General features: G+C 36.9%; 3 protein-coding genes across 5 annotated transcripts in view; 2 read left to right on the forward strand and 1 right to left on the reverse strand.

Moving 5' to 3' along the window:
- The first annotated feature begins 30 nt into the window (after positions 1 to 30).
- LOC107732626 (kinesin-like protein KIFC1) lies at positions 31 to 8893 on the forward strand. Its single transcript, XM_016544024.1, has 14 exons — positions 31 to 419; positions 1711 to 1776; positions 2664 to 2789; positions 2879 to 3020; positions 4505 to 4608; positions 4859 to 4944; positions 5162 to 5201; positions 5298 to 5365; positions 5459 to 5533; positions 5655 to 5798; positions 5890 to 6066; positions 7476 to 7630; positions 8119 to 8190; positions 8742 to 8893. Exons 1-14 carry the CDS (start codon positions 351 to 353, stop codon positions 8891 to 8893), a joined length of 1476 nt encoding a protein of 491 aa, XP_016399510.1. The 5' UTR covers positions 31 to 350.
- A 612-nt stretch (positions 8894 to 9505) lies between these two features.
- Positions 9506 to 12839, forward strand: LOC107732635 (heme-binding protein 2-like). Its single transcript, XM_016544034.1, has 5 exons — positions 9506 to 9672; positions 10228 to 10315; positions 10531 to 10666; positions 11085 to 11265; positions 11882 to 12839. The coding sequence occupies exons 2-5, from the start codon at positions 10241 to 10243 to the stop codon at positions 12060 to 12062; spliced, it is 573 nt and encodes a 190-aa protein (XP_016399520.1). The 5' UTR covers positions 9506 to 9672; positions 10228 to 10240; the 3' UTR covers positions 12063 to 12839.
- A 364-nt stretch (positions 12840 to 13203) lies between these two features.
- Positions 13204 to 16747, reverse strand: part of LOC107732633 (NHS-like protein 1) — a 117202-nt gene continuing 113658 nt past the window's right edge. For all 3 annotated transcript variants that reach the window (XM_016544030.1, XM_016544032.1, XM_016544031.1), the window contains one exon: positions 13204 to 15774. In XM_016544030.1, the coding sequence (XP_016399516.1) occupies positions 15150 to 15774 (625 nt within the window). In that variant the 3' untranslated portion in view covers positions 13204 to 15149. The remainder of the gene's footprint in view (positions 15775 to 16747) is intronic.

Genomic DNA, 16747 nt, shown 5'->3' on the forward strand with positions numbered 1-16747 from the left:
GACAAGCTCTTCATCTTGCCTGTTGAGTCTCAACTGTCAGTCTAGTAGTACAGGTCTGATTGTTGTCATGAAGTCAAAAGGGTTTTAAACCAGTCAAAATGCACATATGACGCCCACATTGTTAATAAATGCACAGACAGTATCATACATTGTACTCAAAGCAATGACACACTATATGAAATGTTAAATATAGATCAGAAAGCACCGAACAGGACGACGCCAAATAGGCTAGTGTGCGCAGGCAGGTAATCGGATTACACCTCTGAGAAACCACGCACGAGCTCATCATGTACTGTCTCTACTGAGCAATAAATTCTTCATTTAACGTCTTGTTCTGACTCTCATTCACAATGCCGCTCTTTATCAATCGAGACCAGATTTTTGCACATCAAGTCCATCTTCTAGAGCACAAACTACGGGTGAGTTTCCTCTTATATTGTCTGAATGTCAAAGAACAGGTGGGCTGGTAAATAACGTAATCTGTTTGTGTCGCTTTGATTGCATTTGATTTACAGACTACTGTCGTTATGATTTATTGCTATATTATTTGTTTTGAGCCGATAATAATTTTAGAAATTGCTATATCCTTATAATATAATATAATTAATATAATAAGTTACTAGACCTCTAGGCCTATGACCTCCATATTCGTTTTGTTTTTGTGTGAAGCCACCCACAAAAAGTAATGTTATTATTATGCAGTAGAGTACTTTGGTGATATTATGATATTCTTTGGCGTGTATTTGAATACTAAGTAAATACCTTGGTATATGAATAGGGTAATTATTCAGTACCATGGTCTTCTATAGGCCTATATCAAAATACTATAGTATTATCATCCCATACTATTAGTGTTCCATGGTATATCCGCCATAATTGTTTGTATTTTCTTAAGGGAGGCTGTGTCTCAAAATCTATAGTGAGCTGCTGACCTAGGATAGACAGCCTTTTGTGTTTTGTAGGCTCATTTGAACGACCTATGATGCCCAGATGTGTTGTGTAGGTAGGCAACTCGCTATGATTGTAAGCCACAGTTGTGTCAGGTATGCTAGGCTAGAGGATAGAGAATGATTGATGATCAGTTGAATTTTGTAATTTATTGAACTTGTATCGTTTTTATTTAAAAAATACGTTGTACTATTACATCTATTTTGTATAGTTATATACTTAAATGTAACAATAAAAAGTAATGTTATTATTATGCAGTAGAGTACTTTGGTGATATTATGATATTCTTTGGCGTGTATTTGAATACTATGTAAATACCTTGGTATATGAATAGGGTAATTATTCAGTACCATGGTCTATAGGCCTATATCAAAATACTATAGTATTATCATCCCATACTATTAGTGTTCCATGGTATATCCGCCATAATTGTTTGTATTTTCTTAAGGGAGGCTGTGTCTCAAAATCTATAGTGAGCTGCTGACCTAGGATAGACAGCCTTTTGTGTTTTGTAGGCTCATTTGAACGACCTATGATGCCCAGATGTGTTGTGTAGGTAGGCAACTCGCTATGATTGTAAGCCACAGTTGTGTCAGGTATGCTAGGCTAGAGGATAGAGAATGATTGATGATCAGTTGAATTTTGTAATTTATTGAACTTGTATCGTTTTTATTTAAAAAATACGTTGTACTATTACATCTATTTTGTATAGTTATATACTTAAATGTAACAATAAGGCCCTCTCTTTCTTTCTCCTTTCAGAGTAAAGAGGAGCGTATTTTGGAGTTGGAAACAGAGAACGCTCTCCTTCATTTGAGACTCGCTGAGGTATGGATGATGCAAATTCTGTGTGAAATGCATCAAACTCCTCTAATGGGGTTCGACCCTCCACCGCATTTAAGAGTTTGGCCTGCCAGATGGTTTCACTGCAAGATGAGTGGCTTGCAGACAGGCAACAGGTGCTCGCCAGTCTCACCTAATTTACTCACGTGCTTAATATCTGTATGAAGTACAGACCAGAAATATACCTTTGGTTGGAGATCCACCTACAAAAATATTATGAAAATATTATGATAATATTTGAAGTAGATATGAGTGCAATCCAAATACCATGATGTATAGATATGATAATCATTTTGTGTTATGATAAATGATTGATTTTTTTAAAGAAATTAATAATTTTATTCAGTTAGATGCATTAAACTAATCAAAAATGAGAGTCAACATGTTTGTTACAAAATATTTCTGTTTCTAATAAATGCTGCTCTTCCTGAGCTTTATGTTCAACAAAGACTCTCTGAGAAATATTAAAACTGTTTTCAAAATTAATAATAATAATAAAAAAAAGTTTCTTAAGCACCAAATCAGCATATTAAAATACTTTTTAAGGATTATGTGACACTGGAGACTGAAGTAATGGCTGCTGAAAATTCAGCTTTCCCATCACAAGAATAAAATAGATTTTTAAATATATATTAAAATAGAAAAAGTCATTTTAATTTGTAATAATGTTTCACAATATTTTTGATAAAATAAATACAGCCTTTAAAAATAATTTAAAAAAATCTTAGACTCCAGACTTTTTAATGGTAGTGTGTATCAAAATACCATAGAATTACCATCTCCACAATGTTTTTTGTAAGGTGAAAAAACTATGTAAATGCTCTGATCAGTTTGTATTTGTTCCCCATTGACCTTTCCTTAACCTTTTCAAGTGTCTAGGTAAACTCCGCCATGAGAGGAAGGAGGAAATCCATGTCCAGAGACAGAAACATCAGCAGCAGCGGAAGGTGCAGAAGTCCACACACACAGCTCTCTCCAAACTTCTGTCTGAAGTTCAGGTGATGGCAAAAACACTGCTTTGATGGCAAAAAAACATTGCATTTCAATGCTGCTCATTTCATCATCATGTGCTCCGTGTTGCTCTCAGATGCTGAAACAGGACTTGAGGGATGTTTTTACCATCTACGTGGGGTTTGCTAAAGAGCTGGAGGAACAAAGCAAGCAGCTGTTTGAATGTGTGGGCACTGCCAGAAATGCTATTCAGGATTTCCAAAGTGATGACCTTCAGAGTGAGTGTGAACTCAAATACCAGTATATCAGTTCATCTGTATTGTCTATGAATATTTGTGTCTCCAAATACACTTAATGAATCTCATTCATTAATTACGTGCACATACACTTCAACTCTGAACCTCCATCTCCTCTTCTATTTAATCTTCTGCTCTCATTCCCTTCATTCTTCCCCATCTGTCTCTTCCTTCATCTGTCTCCTTCTCTATCACGAAAGCAGCCGTGTTGTGACAGTAGGTATGTGGTGCAGTGTTCAGAGATTATCCACACTTCCCCACCCCCAGCCTCTCCTCCAGGAAAAGCTTCTGTCAGCAGGGACAGTGAGGTTATGTGTCCTGTGCGTCACCTGCACACCATGGTGACAAGCCTCCCGCAGGGCCTGTGGATCTTATCCCTTGTGTCACTGTATCTCAAAGTGCAAATGAAAAAATCTTCCTGACAAAAAGCTTTTAAGCATACATTCAAAGATTACAGTACATGGTGATATTTGTTTGCGTTTTCCCACTGTCATTATATAAGTTTGGCTTTTGATATTGTATTGATCACTACCATTATTGTTTCCAGTGATGTTTGGTGGAATTAATTTAATATAAATTTCTTTGCATTTAGATGTTGACACACATTTACTTCACGTGGCACTATCAACTATCAACAATTAAAAAAGTATATAAACCTAGAATTTATTAAACCAGTCACAGTTTAGTTTGTTATTGTAAACATTCAAAAATAATAAGTGCAAACAAAGATTTATTAACCAGAAACTTTTGAGTATCTTGTTTGTTACTACTAAATGTTGGGCTGTTATTAAATATAGTCACCTTTTTTCTGAACATTAGTCATCCAGCGGTCACACAGATGTAGGTAACCTTCAATTTAGTGTTCTAAGCGGTCACTAGAACTGAGTTGCATAAAGATAATTTAATGTTCATTTTGTGTCAAAAAGTGTGTAAATTTTGACCAAACTTGTGAGTTGTTTAGTTTGTAATTAGTCTGTACGTTTGCACCAGTTTGTCCCTTTCATGCCTACTTGTGGACGATTGCAGACATAATCGCATTGACGTGAAGGGACATTGGGACATTTGACCTGTATTTTGCCATTTTCCCCTCACATTCACATCATGCTTTAGGATCCTAAAAGATAACAAGCTGAAAACACTTGTTTATTTGGTGTACTGTGGCTATTGGACAGTGTTACTGTAGAAAAAAAATAAGTGATTTACACAATGTTTCATATTGTAAAATGTGGCTTGTTTTGGTTCTGTCAAGTATTTTCTCATTCAGTTTTTTTCTTTGGCTTCCGACAACATTGCTCAATCACTTTTTTTCTATAGTCAAATCATTAAACTTTCTGACTGCAGTGTCACATGGATTAGTGGTTTCTATATGTTAACACAATTGATCCTGCATTGCTTTGCGCATTCATATGTTAATGTACACAAATAGATAGTTGTGAAGATTTTTTTTCCCATTTTGTTTTCTGCAGAGCTCCGGGTTCAGGTGACCGCACTTGAACGCTCTTTACAGGAAGAGAAGGAGAGGTGCAGAGAGGAGCGGGCGAGGAGGAGGCTGCTCCACAACACCCTGGTTGTACGTATGTGGTTCTCTGATTTGATTTACTGTTCTTAATGTATCTATAGATTTAACATTTTGCCATTTATTAGGGAGTACATTGGATATGACATTATGTTATCACCTGCTGTGGTGGCTAATGTTTTTGAACCTTGAATATTTCAGTTATGAATATTTAAAGTATTTTAGACCAGTTTCCTTAAAAATGACTGTGTAAGCATTCAGGATGATTCAGTTAAACTAAAAATAAACACATTTCTCTCTGTAGGAGCTGAGGGGGAATATCAGAGTTCACTGCAGGGTGCGTCCAATTCTACACTTTGATCACATCCCAGGATCACCCACAACCAATGGGTAATGTAATCAAAATACATATTTAATGAATAGTGGTAGATTAATGCATATTAAATTAATAAAAATGTTGAATTTACATAATTGAAATTCAATCTAATTTACTAAATTAATAATAAATTGTGATTGAATTTAAATGAAAATATTTCATACAGAAACCACTTGCTTTGGGAATGCGGTATGTCTTGTAGGTGTACTAAATCTCATTTTCCTTTTTAAGATCTTCATCACGTGAAGCAGTAGTGCAGGCGATCAATGATGTGAGTGAACTGATTGTTTGTAGTGTTTATAAGATCTATAAAATTGTAATGGCCTAGTATTACAGCCTACACTCTCTGACCACCCTTGTTTTGCAGGACTCTGTTTTTGTGAACGGTGCCAAAACCTCAAGTCCTGTAATGAACAAAATATTTGAGTTTGAGAGGTATTGAGACTCTGCATAAAATGTAAACATTTAAGATGGGAGCTTTGGTGGTGGATAATGTAGCATGTGTTTGTGATTTTTTGGGATTTGCAGAGTACATGGTCCAGAAGACAGCCAAGAGACTGTGTTTGAGGAGGTGAAACCACTTCTAACATCTCTACTTGATGGGTAAGTGTCCTATTTAATACAACCAAGTTTAAATATTCACTATTACTTTTAGGGAAGATACTGTGATGAAATGAGTAAGTATATAATATTTATATACAAAAAGATCTCTTCTTCATTTCAGGTATAATGTATGTATCATGGCATATGGCCAAACGGGCAGTGGAAAGACACACACAATGATTGGCTCCCGATCTGAGGATCCCACAGCTGCAGTGCAGGACTCTCAACAGGGCATCATTCCAAAAGCAGCCAATGAGCTATTCAAGTAAGCCTCGGCTCACAGTTAAAATCACTACACGTTTCATTTATCTACAAAATCACAACATTAAGTCTATCTGTACTGATAAATGTTCCAGGCTGATCTCTGAGAAGCCAGCGGACAGTCATACGGTGGAGATGTCAGTGGTGGAGGTCTATTATAATGAAGTTCTGGACCTGCTGGCCAGAGATGAAGATGGGGCGACAGTTGGGGTAAAGAGAGAGGTCATCACCACCAGCACAGGCACCAGTGAGGTGCCCTGCCTAACATATGAGTGAGTCACAGCAGTCAGCATGAAGATACAACATATCACACCTTTCAACTTATTGTATTTGAACAGTTTTACAAAATACAATGGTCAGTTCAAATAATAAAGTGCCACTAACTATATAATCATGCATAGGATAACAAAAGTTATCAGCTTCAGTGTTTCCCATACATTGAGTTATTTGTGGCGGCCCGCCACAATATCAAAACTGAACGGCACAAATAGATTTTCCAAAAGGCTTTGGCTTCGTTGAATAAACATGAGCACTGCACGTTTCAAAATCGAAACCCGGTGCGGGTGTTTTTATATCACTGTATTTCTGAAGGAAACCGACTGTCTTCAGAAAATTTTGGATGTCATTTTCATTTCATCTTGCATTTAATGTCTGATAAAGCAGCATTTGTGAGCGGAGCGCTGCTTTGTGTACAGCCTTTACCGGGGAAACCTCTATTTCTCCAGCTCTAAGCGCCTCCTGCTGGCAGAGAATGAATTTGCATATGTATGCCGCCACAAATAGAGTGTAAGTCTGTGGGAAACACTGAGCTTTCAAGGTTTCAGTTTGTTAACATTAGTTAATGCATTAGGAATCATAAAATAACAACTATTTTTAAAGCCTTATTAATCTAAGTTATACATATACAATTGTTTACTGCAGGGTTATTATAGTTAAATACAACTAAAACTAAAAACATATATATATTTTTTTCATTTAGTTTAACATGAAGTACTAAAGTAACTAAAAGATAATATATAAAAATTAAAATAAAATATATAAAAATTAATAAAAACTATACAGACATAAAAAATGAAAACAAAGACATGACAAAATTACTAAAACTTCAACTGAAATTAAAATGAAAACAAAATGATAAAAAAACTAGTTCTGAATATTAATAAAAAATAGTATCTCAATTATATTAAAATAACACTTGTTCATTGTTAATTCATGTTTGTTTATAATACAATAATTATACATTCTGAAAAATGTATAGGTATATGTAGAAAATAACCACTTTTACACAGATTTACCAAATTAACAACTTTCAAAAGGGAAGAGAGTATGCTTTCCATATATATTGTTGTTTATGTCAAAGCATTTTTTCTATTCAGCTTATGTCATGTTAATAATTTTGCATTATTAATTGATCTATGCAGTTTGTGGTAATTTTGATAAATAATATTTGATGTTTGGGACATTTTGATCTCTTTTGTGCGATATATTAAACAGTTTTGGTACTGTTTAGATATTTTTGGGTGCATTAATGCATGTGTGGGTTGCATTTACTGTAAGTTTACAATCAGCATTTATTTTTTGTTTGACCTTTTTCATTGTACTTTGAGCTTTTGCTGCATGCACACATGGCTGTCACGGGTTTGCATGTGTTTGACTTGACGTGTGTGTGTGTGTGTGTCAGGTTGGTGCGGAGCTCTGCAGAGGTAATGCAGCTGATCAATTGTGTGTTAAAACTAAGATCTCACAGTCCCACCCTGGTGCACATGGACTCCTCCAGATCTCATTTCATCGTCACTCTCACAGTCACCTCCAAAAGCCCAGATGCACTGGCTCTAGGTATGATATACAGTGTTTCTTCAAGAGTGCCCCAACTCATAGGTTTTGAAGCTGTAATGTTCTCTCAAGCCATACGTCGCTATCTGCAGCACACGCGGTTATGGCTGTTAAGTGAGACCGAGCGTATTATCTGAAGACGCACACACAAACAATCATTCAAACAGCTCCATTTTCTCACACACCCACTGGATTAGTTATCTTCACATACACACACACACACACACACACACACACTTAAGCACTTTCTTGCTACTTTAAAAAGAGAGCCCAATGCTCATTCCAAAGGTTTCTCAAGATAGCACTGGCCATTGGTTGCCATTGGATTCAGGTGTGTAGCATCACAAACATATGGGCAGAAGACGTATAATTCTATAAAATGAATGGATATGGGACAAATCATAATGCTCAATATGGCCTCTGTAGTTCCGCTCTAAAGTTAAAAGAGCTAATCACCTTTTTAATAAAGGTGTAATTTATGTGTGTTGCAGCTCGTCGTCTGCAGAATGCCAGACAGGATGTCCAGCGGGTGTCTCAGAAGGAGTGGTGGAGCCCACGCTGCCGCATTTTGCACATGCCATTTATAATAGGACAACTTATTTTGAAAATGATAAAAATACTAGATATCAGGTAAATATTAGATATAATGATTTATGTATATTATTATTATTATTATTATTTCTCTACAAATGTTTTAATAATGCCATATGTTCCTTTTGCCTGCCCAGGGACCACATATTAAATTTAGCTCTCTAATTTTCTGTAGATGACTTGTAAATGTATATTGTTGTCAAAAGCACTATATAAGTAAATTTGACTTGACTTAATTCTGGGGCAGTCGTGGACATCCTTTGTCCCTGTTAAATAAATTATGAACTTGAAATGCATACTTTTTGCACTCATTGGCCTCTGAATAAAGATTTTGTAATATTTTTTCCTTGTATATAGTGCGTGACGTGAGTTTCCTTTGCTTTTATTTGAACCACAGTTAAAACCTGTTCAACAAGTCAGGTTTTAACATGCCACTTTAAAAGTGCCATAGACAAGGCCTACCTACATTCTTCCCTTCCAAGCCTCACCTGACCATCCTTTTGACGTCTTTTCCTGTCCACAGGAGGGGATGCCAAGCTTCTGATAATGCTGTGCGTATCTCCCACTCAACGCTTCCTCACCGAATCTCTTCAGTCCCTGGGGTTCGGTGCCCGAGCCAGACAGGTTCAGAGAGAGCCCCCACGGAGGAAAAACACGGCTCTGAAGATGAAGTAACCAACAGGGAGATCCATTTAATAACAGCTTGTATGTTTTTATTTGTATGAATTTTTGTCACAGGTTTATGGTGCTTAGGTCATGTTGAAAGTTGCAGTGCTTTGTAAGAACACTTTAGGGTTAAATTTATGTTGATATCGTAGTTAATGCTTATTAGTGATTCAATATTGTCATTTTTGGACAAGTTACACACAATCTCTTGCACACGGGGGATGTTCCTCTGACAAAAAGTTTACAGGTTTTTGTGTCTAGTGTGAGTGGAATATTTCAGATTATGTGTGTCTGCAATTAACAATTAGTTTGTACTAAAGTATTGATGTGATGATGAAAAATGTATGGCTTTTAAGTAATAGTGTTTGCAACCTGACTCTAGTTGACCTTATTTACTGCAAAGTAACTACTATAAATCACTATTTGTGAATGTTCAAAAATGCTTTAGATTTAATAAAACTTACAGTAAATCATGTACATCCGCTATTTTATTTCTAATATTTTGTCCCATTGTTGCAAAGGGCACTGATGTAATTTTTCTTCCCCAGAGTAGTGTAGAGTTGCTGGGTCGTGCCCTTCTTTATTTACATATTCGTCACAACCAATCGGAGCCTTCTCATGCGTGATGTAACATAAAAACACGGAAGTGTCAGTGTAAGTGTTACTTAAGCGGAGACTTGTTACATAGCGTCCGTAACTGCATCTTCTTCATCTAGAAGTTATAACACGCCTGTCTGTGACTGTATATAGGCTACTGCGTTTGCATTTAAGCGCCCAACGGCGGACAGGTGAGTTTATTTACCACTGCAATCTCAGAACTTAAGTGTATAAAATAGTAGTAGTTTGATTTCAGCGCAATTTGGCAACATTTGGAAAGACGTCGCCAATATTCATCCGTGTGCACTTTTTATTAAGTCGTGTATGAGGGAAAAACATGACCGCTAGTGTGTACTTTTCCTCAGTGTGGCGAGGTATTTACTGCTTACAGCATGTCAAAATTTAAACTAACTGATTTAAGTTGTATTAACATTTAATTAGTAGCTAGAATAGTTCATACATATTGATAGCCTTGTCATAATCATGTTAGAGTACTATACAATCCAATTTACGACCAAACGTACTGGACATGTTCTAAAATGGGAATTCACTCAATGTTGTAGGGAAAAATAAATATCTCCCAATTTTTCCCACGCCCTTTATACAAATGTATAAAGATATTTTAGGTTAAAATATTAAGTCATTACAAAGATTAATCTGGTGTCAGGTGTGGAGCTTCATTCTGATGTAGAGCCATTTCTAAATTGATTGCAACTCTTGTTATTACATTTTTTAATTTTGAACAGCATTACAGTGAAGATGCTTAAAGCCATCGGTCAAACTTTCTTTTCTTCTGGACTCCAGCACCCAAAATTCACTGCTCAACAGAGTAAGGTTAGTGTGTGAGTGTTCATCTGTGATTTTGCCAGAAACCTTCCAGACTTTGGATTTGTTAATATTTACTTATTGCTTATTAGCAGAGCTAATGCTTATTTTTTTTAATGTGGTCTGCTCATGTCTAGTTTAAAGCAGACCTTGTTTCTTGTGGTTGGATGTTGTTTAATGGCTCAAATGTTTCCAGTCATATTTGATGAATAAATGCTTTTCAGGGTGAAGACTATGAGGTCCGCACTTACCACACAACAAACTGGGTCAGCACAGCTGTGACTGGCATGGAGCAGGACCCGGCCTTAAGCACAGGCTTCAGAAGACTCTTCAAATACATTCAGGGGAATAATGACAAGAGTAAGTGGTCATGTTCCTGTAGAGGACTAGAAAGAAGATTTTTCTGTAGTAGACATTCAAGATGAGTACTTTCAGCCATTATTGTCACATTTTGGGCCTTTGTTTATGGGTGAGAAATCTCATGCATAAAGCCAAAATTCGGTTATGTGTAAATTAAGGTTTTCTGTGAGCTACATGACTGCAATGAATCACATCTGGATATGCTTTTATAACAATAAAAAGCATGTGACAGGTTGTGTTCCCACAGAGTAAACTGTGTTAATGATTCACCAGATGACACTCTACTTGCAAAATATCAGATATTTTTTAGCAGATATTTCAGACACTAAGAACAGTGCATGTTTCCGCACCTTTTAATTAATGAACCACCTCGGATATCGGCTTTATTCGAGTGCTTTTCCTGTACGTCATGTATCAGAGTGTAAGGTGGAGATGACGGCACCAGTGAGCTGTATGATTGAGCCTGGTGCTGGACCCGCTTGTGAAAGCACCTTCACTGTGTCCTTCTACATCCCTGAGGAACATCAGGCTGACCCACCCAAACCCACTGATCCAGATGCTTTCATCGAGAACAGAAAAGAGGTCACGGTTTTTGTGAGGTATGTTTGTGATGAGGGCTTTCAAATTGTAGATTTTTTTAAAGCAAGGATGCATTAAATGACAATAAGAACATTTAGAATTTTGAAAAATAAAAATAAAAAATCTATTTCAAGTAAATGGTGCTTCAGTTTTTATCAGTGAATCCTGAATAAAACAATGCAGTTTTCATAAAAATATTAAGCAGTACAACTTTTCAACACTGATAATAAAAAATGTTTCTTGGCCACAAAATCAGCATATTAGAATGATTTCTGAAGCATCATGTGACGCTAAAGACTGGAGTGATGACTGCTGAAAATTCAGCTTCGCCATCTCAGGAAGTTTTTTAGTTTTATTAAAACAGGACAAACAGTTATTTTAAATTTTAATATTTCACAATATTACTGTTTTAACTATTTATTTGATCAAATAAATGCAGTCTTACTAAGCATAAGATAATTATTTTATAAACATTCAAACTTGTTACTCTAAACTTTTGAATGGCAATTTATTTTTCAAGGGATTTTATATCTAGGTCAAACCGAGTATCTTGGAACATCTACATTACTGCATTCTCTAGTTTAAAATAATATTGTTGTCATAGCTTCATGTTAGCTTGGCCTTGTTTTTTTGCAGGACCTATGGAGGCTTTGCTAACAGTGAGAGCAGCCGTGCTGAGCTTCTGAAACTGATAGAGAGCCTCAAGAGGGATGGGATGAAATTCAAGGAGGCTCCGTTTTACAGAGCGGGATATGACAGCCCCTTCAAACTGACCAACCGCAGGAATGAAGTATGGCTGATCAAAGATGAGGAATAAAAGTCCTAACGATCAAATGGTCATGCATTATGATGTGAATGAAGGAGGAGGTCAATTTATTTGTTTGAACTTAACAATAGTTATTGTGCAGATGCTTTGTTTACTATGTACCGCAAGTGCCTGAATGTTTTTATATGAGAATTTAACACTGTACTAATTGTATATCTGACCAATATTTTACAGCAACATTTTTAGGTACCGACAGTTAACTGCGAAATTATACAAAAAGAATGTTGAAATAACTTCTAATTAGCTGTCAGACTGACACATTGCCTAAATCTCACTGTTTGCAATGTCACTAATAATGTCTTAGGATCAAGTACTGCATGACTTGAGTTTAACTTTTTTTAAATGTGAAATATGTATAATGTCATCTGTATTTTGAGCTTTTTATACTGCACTGAATCTTGAATCTAATAATTTAAGGGAACAATAACATTGTATTAGTATTAACTTGACAACTTGTATTTAGTCATTTTGGTCTTAAAATAACCTGTACATTTTTAAACGCGGCCATCTAGTGGTTAAAAAAATATAACCGAACGCATCTTGCCAAAAGCTCTGCTGGCATGAATGAGTAGTATGATGCTGCCACACCTGAGACTGCAGTTTCAGGACCGCAGTCCTAGGAGTTTTTTTTTTCTTTTCATAATGTACTTTTATAGCACTATTCAATTCTGTATTTGTATGATGAATTCTAAGGAATACTTTACGCACATTTGAGAAATGATCATAGTAACAACATTTGTGACCCTGGACCACAAAACCAGTCATAAGGGTCAATTTTTTGAAATTGAGATTTATGCGTCATCTGAAAGCTGAATAAATAAGCTGTATTATTGATATGTGGTATGTTAGGATAGGACAATATTTGGCCAAGATACAACAATTTGAAAGTCTGGAATCTTAGGCTGCAAAAAAAAAAAAAAAAAAAAAGTTGTCCAAATGAAGGTCTTCGCAATGCATATTACTAATCAAAAATTAAGTTTTAATATATTTACGGTAGGAAATTTACAAAATATCTTCATGGAACATGATCGTTACTTAATATCCTAATGATTTTTGGCATAAAAGAAAAATCGATAATTTTGACCCATACAATGTATTTTTGGCTATTGCTACAAATATACCTGTGCGACTTATGACTGGTTTTGTGGTCCAGGGTCACATATATAAAATCAAAGTTACATGTAGGTTTCAGTCATAAACAGACATGTCGTGAATTTATTTTTATTTTGGTCATTTTAAACTACTAACAGATCCAGACAGAGAAAAAAAAGTACTTTATCTGATAAAGGACATAACCTCAGGTGCTAGAGAACTCTTACAAGGCCAAACACACACTCTGCACCATCATCAGGTTTATTTTCGAGGTAACGGTTGCCTGAATATCATATTCACAAGCTCAGCACAAAAGATGATGTGCATGTGGAGAAACAAGGGGCTTACTTCCATCTCTCTGTTGCAGCCGAATCATAAACAAGGATTCATGACGTCTGTCGTGATAGAACCTCTAAAGATCAGATTGGTCCAGGTCACTGTATCGAGCTTTAAATGACGGTCAGTAGGACAGAAAGTGGGGTTGATGACCCTGCAAAGCCTCTGGAGCTATTGTACGGCTGTGGGTGTTATAGTGACAGCACTAATGAGATTGTGGTTTGGGCTGGCGGCTGACAGGTGGCAGTGAATCAAAGACTGAGACAAGACAGATGGGCAATTTTTAAATATCACCATGTTTTATTACAGAGACATACTCTAGAGGGTTAGCAGCTTGCTTCCTCTTTTCCATCGTTGTTTTTCTGATCCGTGTTTCCATCAGTAGAATGGGTTAAGGAACAAAATAGAAGTTCTATGTCCGGTGAATCTGAATTTAAAGACCACAAATCTGTAGGAGGTCCCGTCTAATCACACCTCATTCACCTCCCTCTCAAAAAGCTCACTTCCAGATACAGTATATCAAACCACATTCTGGCTATTCTAAAATAAATACTCTACAAAAGGAAGCCACTCCTAGCAAAGGTTTCTAAAAATGTACAAATTCTTTGAAAATAAGATCAGGTGTTACTTAACATTTCTGTAGGTATATACATAAAAAAACATTATAAAACTGCACAGAAAAGAAAACGCTTGACAGGTAAACAGGAGGATTAGTCATTAAGCGGTTACTTTCGCTAGATGTTAACAGAACAGAACTCGGGCTGAAAAACGCCCTCACATTTCAGCAAGTTAAGAGTGTCCCGTTCGGCTCTTTGGTAACCAAAACAATTACAAGTAAACATTTGTTTCAAGTAAGATGTCGGAATTCACTTTTTAAAATAACCAACACAGACACAATGCTTTTTAAATGACAAATAAAAGAAGACGATGAACACAGTGCAAACCTACACACCAAAAACCAAACATAAATGCTTCCACAAACAAGCCTTCGTTACTCCAATCCCAATTCAATTTCCATTCCAGACACTTCCGTTGGAAAGATACCCACTTGTAGGAATCGGTCGGTGTGCTATTTATCTTGGGTCTTTGAAGACCGGCGTACTCAAGCGGTAAGGCGCTGACAGAGCTGCCTCGCTGAAGTTTGAGATGTGACGCACCACAAAATATCCATCAACTTGAACTACTACAGCCAAAACAAGTAGTCACATAGTAATTCCTTCATTACAACTTTCGTTAACTGCTTCACCAAAAAAAAAAAAAAAACCCCACACAAATCTGACTGTTACTGCTTAAGAATGGAAATAAAAAGCTGAACAACATAAAAGAAGTAATTGCTAAGCTTTGGAAAGATGAGTCTAGTATTGCCACTGAAAGCGGAGTTCTCTCCGAAAAGAAGGTCAGATTGGATTGGATTGGTTACTTTTTTTCTGAAGAGCTACAGATACAGCAGTATCTCGTCTACTGCTTGAGCTGACTGCTTGATCTACCTTAGATCCACAAGACTTAGCCCACACTACAACATCAGACAGTGCTGCCTGGATTAGCGGGCGGCAAGACCTTCTAGAGTTCAGCCTCTCCTGGTCTTCTGCCCTCAGTCAATCTCTGGTGCCGAGAAGGCGTTCTGCCTTTGCCAAGGAGCCGTTTGGTATCCTAACTGCTGCTCTGCTTACATAAAGTGCTGTTGGAGTCCTGAGAGATGGGAAGGGGCATGTTTGATGGAGGAACAGGGCATGGGTCTTCACAGTCGGTGAGTTCCCCATCCCTCTCGCAAATAACAGTCATGGGGCTGCTGAGGATCCGGCTGCGGGTGTTATACTTGCTGCTGGCGGCGGAGGGCGGTGTGCGAGATCGGCCGTACTTCGGACCGATTAACGTTGGGGATGTTGAAAACATTCCCTCGTTGCGTGCCCAGTCCTCGGGCGTCCTCTTGTTCCGGCCTGGTGAAGAGCAGGGGCTCTCGCCCGTTGGAGATGCTGGATCGAATGAGGAGTCGAGAGAGCGAGTTCTCTGAAAGCGTGGGTCGGTGCTGCGCAGCATCTCTGCAGCAGACATGCGGAAGCTGGTCTCGGAGCGACTGCCTTTCTTCAGCAGGAGGGCCTTGAAGGTGTCGCTGCTTGTTGCGGATTTGCGCAGGCTGCGCTGGACGGAGCCCATTTGCCGTGACAGAGAGGAAGTCAAGCCGGGGGCCGTTCCTGTAGGGGTGGCCGGTGGGGATAAAGGACGTCGTGAACAGTCCTCTTCGGATTCCTTGCGGCCCAGGACCTTCCGCTTCGACCTGGAGACAAAGATGAAGTAATGTCAGGTAAGTTGTTTTGTCAAAAGAGGAATAGGTAACACTTTTTTTTTTAAGGTGTCCTTGTTACACGTTACATGTACTTACTATTATAATAACAATTATGTATAATTACATGTAAGTAACCCTAAACCAAACCCTTATCCTAACACTAACCATATGTAGTAAGTACATGAAGTTAATTAATATTACTCAGTACTTATTATTGTATAATTACTGTAACAAGGACACCTTAAAATAACGTGTGACCAAGAAATAAAGCAAGGAAAGCCAAAGAAGGGATGCACAATATCTCAATATCAGTCAACAGAAGTCAACACTTAGTTCATCTTTAAAAAAATAAATTAATAACACTGTTAAATGTAATTTTTAGCAAATCTGTAGCAATACTGTACATTATAATGCTGTGATGGCTAAATTCACTTCACCATTTAAAACAATTGGTTTTAATTTTTAGTGTTTTGATAGTGTAGAATTTTAATATTATCTCTTTATCAATTATTTTAAAATTGAGAATTTTAAAATCGTGCATCCCTAAACCAAAAGTACTTTTTTTTAAGTATTAGCTAAAGCTTATATTAGTTAGCAGTAGGCAGTAGAACATCAGTTCATTTAGTACAAACAAAAAAGTTGTTTGATGTTTTTTTTGTGTTTGAAACTATTATTTAAAGACAAATCTATTGACAGAGCTGCCACTTAATGAAAATGCTTTACTTCAGTTAACAACTAATCTAACTGCTCCTGAAGCTGAATGACTTGAATAAGATTTGAGTCAATTTTTATGATTAATTTTTTCAGTCTTGATGAGACTGTCCCCTTCATTGATTTCTGTTCCACTTTCTCATTAAACTCAGCTAGCCCCCAGCAAACCAAAACTTCACTTCACTTGGAAAAGCAGGAATAACTTAATGGAGGATATAAATAGCGGGAGTGTGTGTGTGTGTGTGTGTGTGTG

This window comes from Sinocyclocheilus rhinocerous, unplaced genomic scaffold, assembly GCF_001515625.1.
Source record: "Sinocyclocheilus rhinocerous isolate Xijiao unplaced genomic scaffold, SAMN03320098_v1.1 scaffold1542, whole genome shotgun sequence".
NCBI classification, from domain to species: Eukaryota; Metazoa; Chordata; class Actinopteri; order Cypriniformes; family Cyprinidae; genus Sinocyclocheilus; species Sinocyclocheilus rhinocerous.

Excerpts from the sequence above, each read along its gene's own strand:
- LOC107732626 (XM_016544024.1), top strand. The coding sequence starts at position 351 with ATGCCGCTCTTTATCAATCGAGACCAGATTTTTGCACATCAAGTCCAT. Across the intron at positions 1,777-2,663 it reads TTCATTTGAGACTCGCTGAG|TGTCTAGGTAAACTCCGCCA; the intron begins GTATGGATGATG and ends AACCTTTTCAAG. Across the intron at positions 8,191-8,741 it reads GTGGTGGAGCCCACGCTGCC|GAGGGGATGCCAAGCTTCTG; the intron begins GCATTTTGCACA and ends TCCTGTCCACAG.
- LOC107732635 (XM_016544034.1), top strand. The coding sequence starts at position 10,241 with ATGCTTAAAGCCATCGGTCAAACTTTCTTTTCTTCTGGACTCCAGCAC. Across the intron at positions 10,667-11,084 it reads TCAGGGGAATAATGACAAGA|AGTGTAAGGTGGAGATGACG; the intron begins GTAAGTGGTCAT and ends GTCATGTATCAG. Across the intron at positions 11,266-11,881 it reads GAGGTCACGGTTTTTGTGAG|GACCTATGGAGGCTTTGCTA; the intron begins GTATGTTTGTGA and ends GTTTTTTTGCAG.